Raw genomic sequence first — 19,468 nt, forward strand, 5'->3', positions numbered from 1 at the left:
GTCAGTTTCTTTTCTGGGTGCTTTTCATCAGAAATGGCAGGAAAAGTAAGATTTCCCTGAATTTTTTATGCCTTGGGCTTACTGGGGGCAGTGGCTGATGTTATTCACTTGTAGACGTCTGATAGCGCATGGCAGCAGAAGTAACAAAATGGTCGCAAACCCCAACTGCACTCCCAGGGTCACCCCGCGCGTTTAATATTTAAACAGACCAGCGACAGGCCCAACAGTTGATAACCGGTCAGTTGCAGGTGATAAGAGTTTTTAGATGGGACATTAGCCCTTTTCTTCAGTCTGTGATTTCTGACATTATATGCTCACTGTTTTACCCAAATAATACACGTCAGGGATGCAGCCTGCAAAGAGGAGATGGCAATACCATGTTGGTGTGTTTTACCTCCTCGTCACAACTTTTTGTTCACTGTGCTCTTGCAGGTCATATTGCGCAGTGTTGAGTAATTTTGTAGCATTATTTAATATTTGAGTCTTTTAATATTCATAGTCATTCCAGGCCCCTTTTTCATTGGAAGACACCGCGTCATTGTCGAATTACATGTCCGTTATAAAAGTATTCAGTCTTCACTGGAAAAATGCTGGTGTCCCTTTCCCCAAACCCAGCACCTTGAACCTCAAACACGCACATTAGTGATTCAGTTATTTAACAAAGTTGCCAAGAAGGGAAGAAACAAAAGCACCTGCCAATTCTTTACAATCCATTATTCTGGCTAGCATAAATAATAAGAAATTCAAAGTACAATAATATTGTCTATAAAGAGACAGTAGCTGTATTGTGCTATTACTGGCAGCTTGCTACCGTGTATAATGGCAGGATATTGCAATTTTGTTTTTCAAGTATAGAAGTCATTAGCTAGTCTAGAACACCCAATTCTTTGCCGATGAATCACATTTTTTAAATGGAACATGAAAGATATGGGAGTGAGGTATTAAGCTTGCTTAATGGAACAGTATATCATTATAATCCATGTTTTTGCTTATTTTAACAGTAAAATATTAAATTAGCTATGGCATTCTCACCATAATTGTATTAAAAGTAGGTTTGTTTCATTCGTTGAACAAGAGTGGAGAAATACTCTGCACAAATGGTGCCACAGTCCCAGTGTTTTCCCCCCCGCCTTAAAACCCATGAACATTAACTAGCTACCAAACACAAAAATGGTCATACGCTCAACATAGAAGCAGCCCATAACTGCGTTGAACAGCAAATATTTCATTCCTTGTCATTTCTACGCTCAAGATATGCAGGTCTCCCTCAAATTTGTCGTAGCCAGCCGCATAGCCCAGCATGGCGTGAATTTTCTGGTTATGAACCAAGGAGCGCGTGTCGGGTCACACAGCTGTCTGAACCGAGTGAAGACTCAGCCGTTTGTTCCAGAACATTCCGAGGCCTTTCATTTCTTCTCCATATACATTATGCAAAAGTCGGGCCGTGTGAGCGCTAACTGCGGTCGACTTGAACTCATGGGAGACATGAGCGGCAGACCAGATTTGTGACGCCACTCTCGCTTACATCAGTTTAATTTTTTTCCTGATTTTTATCATTCGTGATTAGTGCATGTGTACATATCACTTAGCTCCATTGTTTCTCCTCTGAAGAGCTTGTTTGATCTTCCTCACAACACCTAATCTCAAGAAACACCATCATCCATTGTGCTAAGTCTTGCATAATTCAGAGTTGTTTGCAGTTTGTTTTTATGCGTTTTTTTTCTCGCGGATTTGCAAACCTATAAATCCAAGGGGTTGCTGCCCAGTACCTTGCCTTTAAATACGTGTTAATAAGAAAGACGATTGATGGATTCTGTTATTGGAGGTCTAGAGAAAAAGACAGCAGGAAAAACACATGGAAATAAGATTGAGCCCAGCACTGCGCTTCTGTTTTGATCTGGGAGCCAAGTGCAGACAAAATGCTGCCGAGATACGAGGATGTAAGCCGAACGGTAGTAGGAAGGACAGAGTAACAACCGAGTAGCAGCTCTCACTCGTATTCAGAAAGTACGGCAAGCTTCCAGCACTGTCGTTCCCTTCAATAAAAAGACCGAGGAACAAAACTCTAGACACGTCATGTGAACGTGTCCATCTGAACATTGTTTTTGCGGGAAGCTCTTATTTACAATCACGTCCGTTTTTTTAGCCGAGCCCTTAATAGTCCCCGTTACATTATAGTTGTGCAGGTGTGAATGCATGATTAGTCTGAAAGAGATGTCCACAAATCTAAACTGTGCGATAGAGGGAGGAAAAAAAAAAAAAACATATTCTAACGGGATGTGGCTGCTTTTCTACCGTGTTACGCTTAGTTTGTAATTAGTCTCTCTGGGCATAGGACCAGGTGGAAATGTTGCAATCGCCTGTGACTGTACAGCGATCGACTGCTTCCATATCGCCGCCACCGGCTGTAAAACTGTAATTTAGGATTCTGTTCCAGCCTGGCTGCCCACTTCAGCTGCAGTGGAATTGCTGGTAGAATGATCAACATGTTCAATCCTTTGATTTGTAGGTGATAACCACTGTCAAGAGTAAGGTTATATTTAGCGCCTCACTTGATACATTGCTTTTTTTTTTTTTTTTCACCCCTGTAATCCAGTGGTCATTTATTGTAGGTATCAGGTTAGAGGTAACAAGCTCAGCTAGATGTCAGATTTCATTTGGTAATAATGTATTTATGAAATGGTTGAACAGAATTGCGTGTCTTTCATTTTGGATAGGCAGTGATATGAGCACTCTTAATAGACTATGGACTAGTATTATGTTTCTACATTTCTTACACAACATTAGGTTTAGCACTCACCACATGACCAGATGTCCAATATTTGGCACAATTGAATAAAAAATAGTTTTAAATATAAAAAGGGACACAGAGTTTAATTTACTTAATGTAACAGCCAGCTCCACTGGGAGGGAAAAATGACTAGCTATGAGTTTTGAAACCCAACCAAACTTTTGTAAATGATTAGAAATATTGCATGTAATAAATGACTCACCAATGATTCCAAGAAATAGGAATTTTTATATATTATTGCTTGAATTATCACTTAGGTGAGCCGTGTATTCGTTTTAACCTGCAAATTAACTGGTGCAAAATAGCAATGTGTTTAAAGCATTAAATCCACACCACTAAAAGGTACAGCGAAGTTGTGATGCAGTGAGTGCAAAGCACCTTTTTTAAAAAAAAATTTTATACAATTTCTGCACATTTTGAAATGTCACCTTAATATTTATTAATATTAACATGATAATAATCTGGCCAAGAAAGAGTGGATTTCTATTGCTAGCAATGTAGTTAGCCTTATGCAGTATGCTTGTTTGACTTTTGTCAAATGACTTCTGTCAAAATTTGGTAAATTAGCATATTAATTGTTACTGCAATGTGTAGTTATCTAGTTGTCTAGTATTTTATTGATCGATGTATGTATGAGAAACACAATTATCACATCAGAGCTACATAGTAATGTGCATACTATTAAAAATATAATACTGGCTACATTAAAATCAGAACAGGATTGTATTCACTTATCTTAATAATGTATGCATATTTGTTCAAGACTAAGGTGGATCATCGGTTTGAGAACTGCAAGAATCCGTCCATGCCTTAAAGTCCCCAGTTGAATAGAAGATGTTTGTTTTTTTTTTAAGATAAAAAAATAATAGACAAATCAAAAGATTCTAAACAGTCAAAAACGACTGATTCCATTGGTTACTGTCGGTTTGAAATTAATTTCATCAAGCGGCTCTTGGCGGGGATTGCGGAAAGTGTTGCGTACATATATATATTTTTTTTATCGAGCAGGCTTAAAGGTAGGGCTGCAAAAGAGCTCCAGTGGGCAGGATTGAAACAATGTGAAGGATTTATGTGAGCGCGAGGCTCAGGAACACTCCGCAGGAGGATAAGTAAGGGGATCCTTTCTCGGGAAGACGGGGGTGTTGATCTATGGAGCGTTAGCTAATAAGGGTTTAAAAGCGACAACCGTACCGGTGGCTCTCTGTAGACCGCAGGCCGTCTGTCAGCCAAAGTGCAGCTTGATTCTTCCTGACAGTGAATATCCACAGGGGTCAAGAGCCTGCAATAAAGTCCTGCCCAAAGATTTGAGTACATGCGCAATTAGGCTCATTTATCTGCATTGTATATAAACAACAACCTCCAAAATGTATATATTTCTTAAAATATAGGTTTTAATTTATGCCCTTCTTTTTTTTTTTCTTTTTTTTTTTTTTAATGCCTTTCATTTTTAAATGTGGTTTCAATGTGACATCTAGCAAACAACATATAAATAACTTAAGGGCCATTTCGAATGCACCCCCCATGAAATTTTTAGTGGCGCTGTAACATAAGCCACTACCTGTCACGAGCGGTGGATAACCTTGGCCCCTGCTCTCTCGTCTCAGCCCGTATCACGCCGCTGACAGGGCCGTGTTTATCCATCTGACACGGGAGAAGCCATTTTATAGTCAGAAAAAGCAATAGCATCTGACTGGGGCGGCGTATCCTCGCCAGCTCTTAATTTTGTTGTCATTTCGCGTGCGGCGATCACATCATTGATGTGACAGTGCTGGGCATTAGGTAGAGTCCCCAGGCTAGTGCTCACTTTCAGGCACCGGCGCCCGCGGTCGCTCGTGCGGAGCGGATCAAACCCGGCCCGTCGAAGTCGCCTTCCGGAGAGTTCCCGGGGTTTCCGGTCCTTTTCTCGCAAACTTTCTTTGTCTAAACCCCACCCCAAAAAATGAAAAAAATTTAAAAGAACGGTTGCGCTAAAATCTGCGTTCGTCTCTCTCCGGTCTGAATAATGGTTTGCTCCGCGGAAGAGTCAGCAGGATTCTCGTGTTTCTAATTATTATCGAAAACCACTGGCGGGCAGCCAAAGGCAGATGTGCAGGTGCGGCGCCCTCTGTCTCGCCGGCTGCAGAAACGTATCTGACGCTTTGCCTTGTCGTTGCAGGTCGTTATCGACGCCTTCAGGCTGATCAATGCCAACATGATGGTCTTGGGGCACGAACCAAGGCAAACCACTTCCAATCTCGGGCATTTGAACAAGCCTTCCATCCAGGTAACAGGACGGGGGGTGGGACATGTAAGGTCAATGCTTTCCTTGGATGCGTTTTGTGAAGTTGAAACTCTTAATATGTTCGCAAATATAAGTGGGGGAAAAACAGTGAAAATTGGAATAGCTTCTAAATGAACAATTGCATTGCTAAATTTACACATTACCATTTTTTAGAAAGTAGAAAATATTTTAGAATATTTGGAATTGTATATATTGACCTAGTACCCATATTAAGTCATTACAGGCTGTTTATAAGGCCAGCTTGGTAGGGCTGCAGATCCCTAACACACAGGCTAACTCCCAAGAGGCCAGACAGCCTCGCAATTGATAGCCGCACGTGTTCTTCTGTAATTTTGGTCTCAAACCGGGCTAATAACTGTAATGCACCAGAGCTAATGCAGTAAACACAAACAACAAAAAAAGCTGCACAGGGACACGGTGCCTGTTTGTTCCACAAGCAGTTAAAAGAAAAGGCTAGCTGGGTTTTGCTTGTTAAAGCAATGAAATGAAAGTGAAGTATAATCCTGTAATGAGGAGGAAATGGTCCTGCCTCTTGATTGGGCAGAGGCAAGTCCATGCTTGTACGCTCTGGGAGAACAGATTACTGGACCTTAATGCATTGCTGTAATGACCTCTCTCGTTAGCCTCACAGATGCAAACCCCTTCATTAGAACACAAACACCTCCACCTTTCCGCACAACCCGTGCGACGCAACTCTCGGATTCACAGCCTTCAGCACACATTTAGGAGGGGAAAAACTTGCATTGTTTACAGTTTTATTATAATAGAGTTTAATATGAGTATTAAAAAAAAAGCAATATGTTTGTGTCCGTGGTGAGAATTGGTTGTTTCTTCTGCCATTGTTTTCACAAGTACTAATGCTTTCAGTCATCCGAAGGTTAACTGACTTTTATGGTGTCTGCAAATTGTCACAGGGCGTCGTGGAATAGTGGTGTTCTCAGGACTACGATTGGGTTATCGTGAATGCGAAGAGCCTCCACTTTGCGCTCTTGTCCATGTTCTCAACGGTGTTGTTTTTCTTGGGGTTTTTTTTCAGGCTTTGATTCATGGGCTGAACAGACATTATTACTCAATTACCATAAACTACAGGAAGAACGAACTGGAGCAAAAGGTTTGGAATTCTTCTTCCGTCTCCTCTCGCTATTACACCATCAAAAATATTCTGAATTCTGCAATGTATAAGGGAATATTTGAAAATTTTAAAGCATCCTTATTCATTATAGACATATGGCATAATATTCCATTCCAGGTCATTGTTAGTCATTGTATGTATGCAAGTAAGGCCCGTAAGTATGATTCATGATTTGGCACCATGTTAACACTGACTTATATATGTTACTTATATAATGCTGCTTGTATTCATAAGGGTGATATGCTCATCTGATGTTACGGCAATGGATTACATGTATGATGTCATAATCGCTTTAAGTTCTGGATCGACGTGTCTGCCAATAGATAAATATATCAATAAGTGTGTGTATTATTAGTAATAGTAATGATAGTAAAAATTGTAGTATACTTTTATATACACTAAAATGTGCGAATAGAAGTAGTATATTTGTGTTAATGTTTGTACATGCCTCATTGAGTTCCTGAAAAGTCAATTCGGTAAAATATCAAGGGCTTGAAGGCATTAGGGCGTTAATACAAGTGTTTTATTTATGAATTTATTTATTTGTGTTGTCAGGTTCATGTATAATAATAATCTTAAATCACAGAACTTTACGAGACCGTTGCTTTTCAGACACATCAATATGTTTTGTGTGAAAAGAAGAAAAGACTTTAGTTAATTTTGACGCACAGCATTGCCAGTTAAGTACCTTGACCAGCAAATGTCATGTAAGAAGTGAAGAGCATCATTAATGTTTAAAGTTGTCACTCCAGTTTCCGAAAAAGGTTATATCAAATCCGATTTAAATCCTATTCTGCTGCTGTCACTGAGGGGGTAGTATTATACCATGAAATGCCGAAGACCTGTCAACTTTAGTGGTCTGCACTTCAGTAGGCCAGTCGGTGACTGCAGTTACTGTCTCTTAAGAAACTCTCACTGGTTTGAATTGTGGCTCATTCCGTCTTGCAGATGCTCTTAAACCTGCACAAGAAGAGCTGGATGGAAGGCCTCACCCTACAAGACTACAGCGAGCACTGCAAACTCAATGAGACCATCGTCAAGGAGATGCTGGAGCTGGCCAAGAACTACAACAAGGTGAGCGGCCGGCGCCTTCCCAGCTGTGGCCGGAGCAGAGCTGTGTGTCACTTTGACCACCATTTCCATTTCCGGTCACAAGGGCTGCGCGATATTGCTATCACGGTACACTGGATAGTTTTTATTGTGCTAAAATACTATCTCTGGTAGGTGGCGGTAGGTTTGTTCCTTTTCGTCTTTAATCATACATACTTGACACTGCAACACATCTCCAAACTTCGGTGAAATGCTTCCGGGGGAGAAGGAACATCACTTGTATCTATTCAGTGTTGGTTAACTTACCTGTTAGTTTTGAAAAACACATCGCTTATGTTTTCACTCATTATCCTTGTAGTCATGTTTTTAATCAACCACATGCTATCATATCAACATTGAAGTGATGTCTTTTCACTTTGGCTCAGAAAATTGGAGGTGTGCTCCCGCATCAGGTATGATAAAATAAAAGACTGAAAGAAATCTTAACACCACTTCGGCAACATAAAAAATGGTTATAGCGCAATGGCCACGTCGGCATGAGAAGGAGCATTTCACAGGTCACCTATGAAACGGTCTTTTACGTAGGGCGGATTGACAGAACCTCCGCTGCACTGTTTTTGGGCACACAACCCCAGGCTGAGTCTTGCTCCTCTTTTTCAGGCTGTTGAGGAGGAGGACAAGATGACACCTGAACAGCTGGCCATTAAGAATGTTGGAAAGCAGGTAAGCCACTGCATACATCATTCTGCCTGTCAGGCTGTAATTGGATGGGCGTCGCATTGTTGGAATGACATTATCTTTAGGCCGCTGCGTTCATCTGTGTGGAAGTTGGTTGGCGTTCCTCACGGGTCAGTCTGCGGGTGCTCCACCAGAAACTTTCTCATGAGAAACCTGCCACATACATTGCTCTGGATAAGATTATCTGTTAAGATTGTAATGTATTATACAGTATACTGTCCATCAGTGTACATTTTTACATTTTCCCAGGCAGTTCAGTCGTCCCTCCAGCAAATGAAAAACGCAAAAGTATATTCAAATGGACCAAGCAAATTAATGGTTAGACGTGGTGGACTGGTGAATACTGTTATATGTTGCCTGATAACAGAACCTAATATGCATACACCCTTTCTCTTCCCTGCAGGATCCAAAGCGGCATTTAGAAGAGCACGTAGATGTTCTGATGACGTCTAATATTGTGCAGTGCCTGGCAGCCATGTTGGATACGGTGGTCTTTCAGTGAAGTTTGTCCTTGGGTCATCGTTTATGTAATTTTGTCTGTTTTATTTTTATTCAAAAAATAAACTTGCATAAAAGTTTAAAACTTGAACTTGGATTACTGGTCTACTCTGAAGAAGAATTTAGAGTATGCAATTATATATGTCCATTTCCTTCACAGTATTTTGAAATGGATCTTTTCTGCTTCCTCTGTCAAACAAAAGGTCCATACAATCATATTTAAATGCTTTCAGCAAACATTTATTACAGATCTGGAGCAGGATTTTTTTTCCACCATTTTTTGCCTTTTGATACTTATTTCTCATTTTGGATTGTATAACAAATGTTAAATAAAACCAAATAAGTACAATTTGAGAAAATGTTATATTGAAGTGAAGTATCACATATTTGCTGAATAGGTGTTAATTTTCTCTCCAGGAGTCCAGTTCATTGTACAGTCGGCATTAGTTGGCTTTTCTTGCTTCTACAGTACATGAACACTAGACACCATTGTGCTGAAACCACGCGCAGCCTTCCTGGCCAGCCATAATAGGCTAGGACTATGTCATCCTGAGTGCACCTGCTCCGTTCTCGCATTGCCGCTGCTTCTTACGTTCGACACAGGAAGAGTATGTCTGATGCAAGAGCGGTTGTAGTCCGCAGAGATGTCCGCCTTTCGCTCTGCAAGTGTTTTTCTTTTTCTTTTTTCCGTTTCAGTCATGTTTTGTTGCTCTTTACATAGTTTATAAACACTGCTATCATCGCCATGTACAAACTTAACATCGTCACAAGTAGACTTTGGTGTCTTAGTTCTGAGATCTCCGTGGAAAACAGACTTTTTGACATTCATGTATGGTTTTCCGTTTACTCAAATGAAAAGATATGACAGGTTAGAAAACTGGCTTTGTCAATGAGTGGGGCTTGGACGCAGGTCGTAGTTGAAGATGTTAAAATATCGTTCAATAAAAAACGATGTTTAACCGAATAAAAGTTCCTTTAATTCGCAAAAATACATCCATTTTATGGAATCCGACTGGTTGACTGGGCAGGGATGGTAATGAGTCGATGGTAAAGGATCGCAATGCATATTACACTGAATTTGAAATGTGTGTGTATGTATATCTATATAATATATATAATTCGCATGTGTCTGAGCACGTTGAATTTACGTGCAGAAACGGCCTGTACTTTTTAAATGAAAATTGGTATGACCTAGGCCAAATTGAACAACGTGTTTGGAATTGCGGTGTGTAATCTGAAATTACGAACTGCCTCAAGAGTTGTCAACCCGCGTTTTATGGGCCCCGTGAATGACGATATACAAGTTTAAATCTACCATGGTGCTGGCGAAATTACACATTGGGTACAATGGCCCTCTCGAACAGCGCCCAAAAACAACAAATGTAGTCTAAACACATGCGAGAAGTAGGCTAAAAGGTAAGATTTTAGGTAAAAATCCAAAATGTATTTGGGCCTCAAATAGAACCACATCTCCATTATGGATACAACATATTTTACCCTTAAATATGCACCACCGCGGAAAACAATGCCCTACACTTCTCTAGAAAGCTGGCACGGACTTGGGAGCCTCTTTCTTTTTTTACACATGTTTTGTAGGTATATAAATGTTAATATGGTTGGTGTAATTCCATGAACAAATAAAATAACTTTAAGGTGATTGTACCAGATGTTGCGGAGCAATACTTGACAATCAGACTCTGATAGACATTGGCTGGACTGCAGTCTTTTTGTTCGGGTTTTGGCAAGGGATGCTGTCACAGTCCCCCACATCAAGAAGTCTCTCACACAGAAAAATAATTGGCCCACATCCTGCTGCGATCTTCCAATTCACTGGGGAGCGCGATTTCTCCTCGAAATAAATGGAACTTTATTTTTTTTAAGCGCGTTGGTGATATCCACTAACATTTGCATCAGTTTCGTGAATCATTTTCCATAGGTAGGCAAAAGTAAGTTTAGACTATAAGCACGAGCTTATATGGTTGTTTAAAAAAAATATATATATATTTAAAGTTATTGTTAACCCAAACATCTTTAAGTGTTTAATTTATTACAAATTACAATTATAATCATAATTGGAGACATTTTTGCTCGTCTATAATTGGGGCAAATTCTACTATATGCGATACGTAGGACATCGCTCGCATAGGCTACACAGTGTCGCGCGCATCCTGGTTGACATGAATTGCCACAATTGCAGTTTTTGAACAAAAATATTTCAAGTTTCACGCACAAACATTTCGTTTAGTTTTATATTCAAAAAAATCTTTTATCACTATCTCTTTATTCTGGAAATGCGTTTGCTATTAGGTGACTACTTTATGGTTCATACGTCTAAGTAGGCTACTAACATAAAATATTTATTTCCCTGGGACCAGTAAACATATCTTTTTCGGTACTGAATGATTTCACGCTATATCACAAACATTTTAAAGCATGAAGTGCACTGACTGTCATTTTCAATGTTTTAATAATAAATTCTCGTTTTACTGGCAAACATACTTTGCTACTTCTACCACATAAATAGGTAAACATCGTCTGTTTTCCTCATATAAATCGGACCCTGAAAAAATGCATTCTCCACAGAACAGAAAGAAATTAATTAAAAACATTGTTATAACCTCACGGCTATATTCACTTTTATGACTAAAATTTGCACCCAAAGTATCATCGATGACCGCGAAGAGCCCATGTATTGCATCTGGCAGAATCTCTTGCTATTTGCTATATACGTAGCGATTAGGACCCAGATGATTATCCTAATTAATGTCTGTCTAATTAAATTACTGTCACAAGCTAACCAATAGCAAAAGTTGTTTCATTAGAGTTGCTGGCAGAAAGATCAAAAGCGGATCGCTCCTGATTGCAGCATAGTGTCAATTGGTTAATTTGCCGTCTAACAAAAAAGTAGCTCAAACCATAGGAAGGCGTTTTCTCTCAAGCTGGATTCGTGGGGCGTTAAGTTAGGCGAGTGGATATTCACAAAGGTTGCGTGCATCGCTGTTTGCAACTGAACTATGCAGTTGGAACATTGCATCTCGCCATCAATCATGCTCTCCAAGAAATTTCTTAATGTGGGCAGTGGCTATCCCAACACAGACGGATCGGAGCTCGCATTGCAGGACCATCCTATTATAGCCTTAAGTGACAACCTGGATAGAAGTTCACCTCTGAAAAAAATTTCCAGGGGGATGACGAATCAGTTAGAGGCAGACAATTTTCCTGACTCCAAGGACGCACCAGGGGACGTCCAGAGAAGCAAAGTCTCTCCTGTTCTGGACGGAGTCTCTGAAATTCGTCACAATTTCGATGGATCTGCTGCAGAAAGGTACCTTCTGTCTCAGTCTAGCCAAGCCCAGCCAGTCTCTGCCTCTCCTACTGCCATGTTTCCTTACCCAAGTCAACATGGACCAACGCATCCAGCTTTTTCTATTGGGAGTCCGAACCGCTACATGGCTCATCACCCGGTAATAACCAATGGAGCGTACAACAGTCTCTTGACCAACACCTCTCCACAAGGTTACCCAACCGCGGGTTATCCTTACGCACAACAGTATGGACACACTTACCAAGGGGGCGCTTTCTACCAGTTCTCCTCGGCGCAAGCCGGCCTCGTGCCTGGGAAAGCTCAGGTCTATCTCTGCAACAGGGCTCTGTGGCTAAAGTTTCACAGGCATCAAACAGAAATGATAATCACCAAACAAGGGAGGTAGGTACACATCATAACACCTTGTTTCTCACCACTGTAACCTTAAGTCGATTTTTTGGGGGGTATTTTTGTATTTTTTGTTCAGTCAAAATAAAAAATAATTTATAAAGGCTAATGGGAGTAAATGGCTGTTAAAACGCTTACTGTGATTGATTGTATTTACTAATGCGCATCTATCCAATAATATGGTTAAAATAGAAACAAACTGGCCACAATCCGAAAAGAATTTGTTAAAATACCGTGTTTAATCATTTGAATGTGAAATATTTATTATGTATTATTAAAGGCATAGGCTATTCTCCAACCCATTCAACTAAAGCATACGGCATTTGTGTATTATTTGATATCAATCGGCCAACCGCAATGTTTTATACTTTATTGAAAATAGCATAGCCTGATACATTGCATTATAGTGACAAGTTAATACAATTGATTAATACATTTAAACAATTTCTGGACTTCGAGATTAAAATAACAGGCGCATTGATTCGGGCTTAATGCACAGCCTGGTCTGCCGTGCAGTTATTTATGCTTCTTTCTTTTCATTTCTAGACGGATGTTCCCATTTTTAAGTTTTAATATTTCTGGTCTTGATCCGACGGCACATTACAATATTTTTGTGGACGTAATTCTGGCTGACCCCAATCACTGGAGATTTCAGGGAGGAAAATGGGTTCCATGTGGCAAAGCGGACACGAATGTGACAGGCAAGTTCTTCCAATTAACACTCTCTGAACACGTATAGGTGAGAATTATTCACCAAGAAATCTTTGTGGGCCATATTGACTGTTGCACTGAAAAAGCCTAGGTCATTCAGAGTTAATAAATGAACACAAAGAATATGAAAACGAATATATTTTAGAAATGTGTAACACCCGTTTTGACAAACTATTTATTTTACAGCACCCCATAATGAGTAAATAACGCATTTTATTTATGTTATTGCAGATCCGTTATTTATGTTAATTTGACTTATGCGATTTCTCCAGGGAATCGGGTATACATGCATCCAGATTCTCCGAACACCGGTGCGCACTGGATGCGCCAAGAAATATCCTTTGGAAAACTTAAGCTAACAAATAACAAAGGAGCATCTAACAATACAGGGCAGGTCAGTTATCACTACATTTTTTTTTTTTTTTTTGCATTTAAAAACAAGTGAGTTAACAATGTTGGTTGGCATTACAAATTTTGAACACAATTTCTATAGATTTTTACCCAATAATGTAAGGCACCGGTAGGTCATAACAAATAACTATCATGGAATGTAGCAGATAATGAAAACTGATTTCCCATAGAATATATTTGCTTTTGTATTACATTTTCCTAAGAAAGCTTGTAAAATAGAGCTGCATTCGCTCCAAAAGCGAGTTGTTTCTTTTAAGACTTGACACTTTGATATAATAGTGCGATAGACATGAAAAGCAAAGTGTATTTGATAAATTAGGTTCCCTTGTTTGCTTACGAATTTAATTTTTCTCCCTGCAGATGGTGGTGTTACAGTCACTGCACAAGTACCAACCCAGACTGCACGTAGTTGAAGTGAACGAGGATGGAACCGAGGATTCCAGTCAACCTGGCCGAATTCAGACGTTCACTTTTCCAGAAACACAATTCATCGCAGTCACAGCGTACCAAAATACCGATGTAAGAAAAGCGTTTCATGCGGGAGTCAATTTTACGGGGGGCGGGGGGGGAGTAATGTAGGCCTGTATATTGGTATATTGGCCGTTGTTTTGGTTCCAAGATAAATTTGCTGTTATAATTCTTTCTCCCTCTCCGCAGATAACGCAGCTGAAAATTGACCACAATCCCTTCGCAAAGGGATTTCGGGACAACTATGACACGTAAGGATATTATTAACACTCCTGGCTATGAAAGCAGTGAGAATGGTTTAACTTGTTTTTTTGTAATTTGTGTTATTATGCTGTAGCTAGGCCTACGTTTAATTATCCAATGCTAATATGTAAATATTACCATAGGTTTTGCCTACATACCACAGGCTAAGGGATCTAAATATATACAAACTATTTTCAGTGTTATACACTAGTTTATTATGGGACAAATGCAATGTAGGCGAATTATTATATTTCTAAAAAAAAACCCTGCCCCTATCGAGTGAAATATTGCTATTTTCGATCTACACATCATGATCAAGGCCAATATTTTCCGTGAATCTCGTTGTAATTACAGTAACACATGCTCCCGATGAGAGGGGATTTATCTCCAGCATGCTGGACCAAATTTCTATCAAATAAAATCAAATTACGACCAAGATTGCATTTAGTAGGATGATGACTGTTTCCGCTATTAAATGATGTCAGGCTGTCGAATCTGACTCACATTTTTGACAATTGAATTTCATACTAGTATAGGTTTTTCTGTACACGAAATTGACAGCGTCCATCCATGTAGTGGCCTATATACCCAATTTTGGGAGTCTGTGATAAAATTAAATTAGATTAGATTACATTTGTTAGACCGAAATAAATAATGTAGTTGGAATACTGATGTAAACGCGCACTTGTAGGCCTATGTTTGAATTTGAAAAAGTTAATTTGGGGGGCCTCAACTCTGCATTAGTCTGTCAAGTTATGAATAGGCTATATTTCAAATACATTTTGATCAAATAGTTTCTGAAACAGACCTTGAAAATTACGCCAGTCTTTGAGTCCGTTACCAAGATTAAAATTATATGCAGAAACCGAGGCAATCTCCGTGTAAGTGCCATTCCATTAATTCCACACAAGCGGTGTATATTGTAACCAATGCGGGAAAAGAAAAATGCTAAATTACGCAAATCTGTTTAAAGGATGCATGCAGTGTCATTTTTTAAAAGATCCACTATTTGTATTGTTGAGGAGATTGTTTATTGTTTATTCGTTGGCGCAAATCGAAATGAAAATGGAACAGGGTTTCTACAGGTTGTCAAATGTGAACGTGAAATTGACTCACCATTGATTCACCATTCTTTTAAATATAGCCTACGACGGACCATCTCTCGAAAACTGCAAGTCCATTTGCAGTATTTGATAATTTGATACATGTCTACATATATATATATATATAATATATATAATATAAAATATGATATAAAAATGTTAAATGGTTAATTTAAAAAACCTAATGTAGCCTAGGCTACTAATTATCGGCTACTCCAAACATGTAATTTCCAACGTTATGTGATTACTAGGCTGGCGTCATTGGGGTACGTTAACGGCCGCGAGAGAGTGAATATCGCATTCGGCAATAAACATTCTATCTGTGAATTTTGCAGGACAGTAGCAAAATGCCATTGTGAATGTTTATTAACCATAGCTCAATCTATTCAAAAGTAAACATGTCATTTCCCCCCAGTGGGGACCACCGTGAGTCAAGTCTGTGCGCCAACTTATATTTCAAATGCGGGAGGATGCTAACTCTTCAAAGAGCAATTCGTGACCTTTTGGTGCTTTGTTCGCATGGTGTCGTCGTAACTCATATGAAATACAATTCTTTCAAATTGTGGCTGGATAAAATGCTGCCATAGCGTTGTTAATGAAAATCAGGGAAACGTGTGTCCCACGCAAAAATATTTTACAGCCTCTCCGCTTTGCTCACTGGATATTTTTCTCTATAGCCTCAATATTAATAGATAGCCTATTCAGATCTCGTCGTTGAGATAACATCTCTGTGTGACTGATGTAATCAGTGCGCCTTCTCTTTCGACTATAGCCAGGTCCATCTGCTCAACATAACAAGATACATAATATATCCGTGTAGTAAAATGTACTTGATTAACATTGCGCAAGTTGATATAATTTGGCCCGTTTGTGTGTTTTTTCAGCATCTACACAGGCTGCGACATTGACCGGTTGACACCGTCGCCTGGTGACTCGCCTCGCTCTCAGATCGTGCCTGGTGCGAGATATGCCATGGCTGGTTCTTTCCTGCAGGACCAATTTGTCAGCACTTATGCCAAATCCCGCTTCCACCCTGGCGCCGGGACCGGTCCTGGCACGGACCGCAGCGTCCCACTTAGCAACAGCTTGCTATCCCCGCAACAAGCCGAAGAGACCGCAGCAGCCTCCCCGCAGCGATGGTTTGTCACCCCTGCCAACAATCGACTGGACTTTGCCGCCTCGGCATACGATGCCGCTGCCGCGGCTGATTTTGCCGGTAACGCGGCCACCCTGCTGTCATACGCAGCTGCTGGAGTCAAGGCGCTTCCACTGCCCACTGCGGGGTGTTCAGGTAGACCTCTGGGTTATTACGCCGACCCCTCGGGCTGGGGCACGCGCACTCCACCCCAGTATTGTAGTAAATCCAGTTCAGTTTTATCTTGTTGGCCAACAAATTCCGGTGGGAGCAGGACTGGAACCTCAAATTACCTGGTGGATGAGGGGGACACGATGACAACGGAAAGGTCTCCACTAAGTGCGTCCGAGGATGCCAAACCTAAAGACCTGTCGGAATCCAGCTGGATAGAGACGCCTTCCTCAATTAAATCGATCGATTCAAGTGATTCTGGAATTTTTGAGCAGGCGAAACGGAGGCGAATATCACCTTCTGCCACGCCGGTTTCTGAAACTGCGTCTCCGTTGAAAAGCGAAATGTTAACACCGCGGGAATGCGAGAAGAATTGCCCCAAAGACATTGGCTACTACAGTTTCTACCCACACAGTTAGACAATGACTCCATGCGTAAAACGGTGGCCGTTGTCAAGATTTTTTTTTTTAAATGGGAAATTGACAAATGTTAAATATTGTAAAGCGCAGTAGCATGGTTACATTGTATATTTATTTTTATTTCTTATTTATATATTCGTTTGTATGTTTGCCTATTTGCTTACTTTTAAATTGATCCAGAGCTTTTCGAACGAGATCTTAAATCAACTATTATTATTATTATTATTATTATTATTATTATTATTATTATTAGATCGCCCGACAGATAATAGGCTACTTGTTAGGTTTTTTTCTCATTGCAAAGGCCAAATTAAAATATAATTTCCTCGAAACCATCAAAATGCATTAATTTCCCACAAATGTTTTTCATTATTCGAATGTCATTGTAATTATGGAAAACAATGCACAGGCATCTTTAGCTTGTAGTGATATTGTGTCAGATGTAGAAGTATGTAAAAGTCATTGATTGGCATTTTGATATTTCAAAATCTATATTAAAAAACTTTTATCGCTTTTCTGCAGATGTATAGTCACCAGAGTGATGTGTACCGTTTTCTTGTTTAAATAAATGTAAGGATACGAGGACTAAGGAAACTGTTTAGTAAATCACAATTTAGATCGAAGCGTTAGTTAAAAGTCAAAACGACCTCATTGAATATGTAGCCTCATTTTATGTTTGTTTAGATTTTAGCGGCGTTCAATTGCTTGGCCTATAGAATATTACTTGTTCTCAGTTGTACATTATTTTATAAATATCTTGAAAATATCTCCGTATTTGACCATTTCATCCGTCGTGTGAAGAGAACAAATATTGTTTTTCGGCTTTATGGCGTTTTTCGACTTTAGGCTAGTCTGTGTTTCAAAGTGAATGTTGTGGTTAACAATGTATATGTTGTCATAGTGCAAACACGAAATTAAAAATTCATAAAACGTATTGTCTGTTCATGGACATTTGACGAAAAATACATACAGAATCTGATAATGTTTATATTTGAAGCACAGTTCTTGAAATATATGTGATCAATAGCATACTGTGTTTTTAAAAGGAAATCCGTCAGTTAATAAACAGATAATAAACATTTGAAATCACGTAATCAGGGGTGGTATCTATATTAATAGTGTTCCTCAGATTCTAAAACCTACACTAAATATAGCTATAGATTTTTGTCCCTGTCTCAAGTGTATCTGTACAGTAAAATGTTCAGGGTGATGGAGTACATGTGGGCTCTCTAAGAAACATTTTGTTTGAAAGAGCAACACTGAGCATTTCGTGTGTGCTTTCGGCGCATTTGCAATAAAGTCAGCGCTACCAAATTTTATGACAGGTACATTTGTGACTTTATAGCTTCCCCAGCAGGCTATGTTTATTGCAAGCCAAAAAAGCGCAACAAATAACAATGTCTTTCAGTTCTAACATCGTGATATTTCATCGCGATGGCCACTGATAAATAAACAAAGCTTTCATTTTACATTATAGGAAATCGGAGAATTGGCTCATTGGCTCCAAATTTAATGGCGAGCTCATTGATCACGCGAACCTTTGAAATGGAAATTGCTGTATTATCAAGCTTACACGACGTATTCGTCGTTTTCAGGAGAAAGTCGTCCTTTTGCCTGCGAAATGTTGAAGCATAACGCATCTTTATTGTAGCTTTATTCAGCTTCGCATCCCACACACATGAAAATGTAGCCTATTTCAGATAAATAAGAAGTCTTTGTTTATGAAAGGCACACTCAATTAAAAAACTAGTTATGAGAACCTCCCCTCCCATTCCACCCACAGAATTACACTAAAGTGCAATATGGTGATAAATCTATATATAATATTATTCCCCTTAAGCGGTTAGGAAATATGTATAGCTCGCCGTGATCATCATGATTGACATTTAAATAGGAAATGTGTATGTAAGCATGATGTCAACCAGATAACATACATCTAACTGGTATTTGGCTCATGGTGAAGTTCACAGTATTTTTTACTTCTCCTGAACTGTCCTGAAGACTGTTTTTCATGAACTCATGGAAGCCATTAGGCTGAGGATTTTTTATCTCCAGTCATGAACAGAATGTGTACTGTACTGCACTGCCACCTTGCGGTCATTGCTGCACTTGATTGTACTTGTATCTCCGATAAAATTTATATTAACGTTATTCAGTAGGCTATGTATACTTTATTGATATTTAACGTGTTTTACACAGAACTGTCCCCGTTTTGACCGTCTCTTTTCCTGGATATGGTGACAAACATTTTTGTGTGTGTTCTGAACACGTGATAGGGCTAATGCCATATCCAGTCGTAATCACTTGACTTTTTCAAAGCCATTTGAAAAAGTGTATTAGATTAAATATATTATTGGCATAAAAGTGTGACAGAAAGAAATACGGCTAATGGCAGTAGTAGGCTGTTGATTATTTTGTCATTGCGATAAGTGTAGCAGCATGAAACTAAATGCGCACAGTTCTTGTTCACTATATCCGAGAGCATATGACAGTGTGTTGCATGTTCTAACTTGTGTCAAGGCAACAGCCTATCAGAAGTAGCCAACTGTATTCATGCGGTTGGGCCTGCACATAACTTGATGGACCAGAACTACCTAGGTTGGCA

General features: G+C 39.5%; 2 protein-coding genes across 5 annotated transcripts in view; both read left to right on the forward strand.

Moving 5' to 3' along the window:
• The window catches only part of psmd14 (proteasome 26S subunit, non-ATPase 14), a 31,264-nt gene extending 22,683 nt beyond the window's left edge, over positions 1–8,581 (forward strand). For all 4 annotated transcript variants that reach the window (XM_061236617.1, XM_061236618.1, XM_061236619.1 and 1 more), the window contains exons 7-11: positions 4,947–5,054; positions 6,109–6,183; positions 7,153–7,278; positions 7,915–7,977; positions 8,396–8,581. In XM_061236617.1, coding sequence (XP_061092601.1) covers positions 4,947–5,054; positions 6,109–6,183; positions 7,153–7,278; positions 7,915–7,977; positions 8,396–8,494 — 471 coding nt within the window. In that variant the 3' untranslated portion in view covers positions 8,495–8,581. The remainder of the gene's footprint in view (positions 1–4,946; positions 5,055–6,108; positions 6,184–7,152; positions 7,279–7,914; positions 7,978–8,395) is intronic.
• A 2,922-nt stretch (positions 8,582–11,503) lies between these two features.
• LOC133124599 (T-box brain protein 1-like) lies at positions 11,504–17,797 on the forward strand. Its single transcript, XM_061235933.1, has 6 exons — positions 11,504–12,196; positions 12,749–12,903; positions 13,186–13,307; positions 13,685–13,843; positions 13,982–14,043; positions 16,023–17,797. Exons 1-6 carry the CDS (start codon positions 11,505–11,507, stop codon positions 16,861–16,863), a joined length of 2,031 nt encoding a protein of 676 aa, XP_061091917.1. The 5' UTR covers position 11,504; the 3' UTR covers positions 16,864–17,797.
• The last annotated feature ends 1,671 nt before the right edge of the window (positions 17,798–19,468 follow it).

The sequence above is a fragment of the Conger conger genome, chromosome 3 (genome assembly GCF_963514075.1).
Source record: "Conger conger chromosome 3, fConCon1.1, whole genome shotgun sequence".
NCBI classification, from domain to species: Eukaryota; Metazoa; Chordata; class Actinopteri; order Anguilliformes; family Congridae; genus Conger; species Conger conger.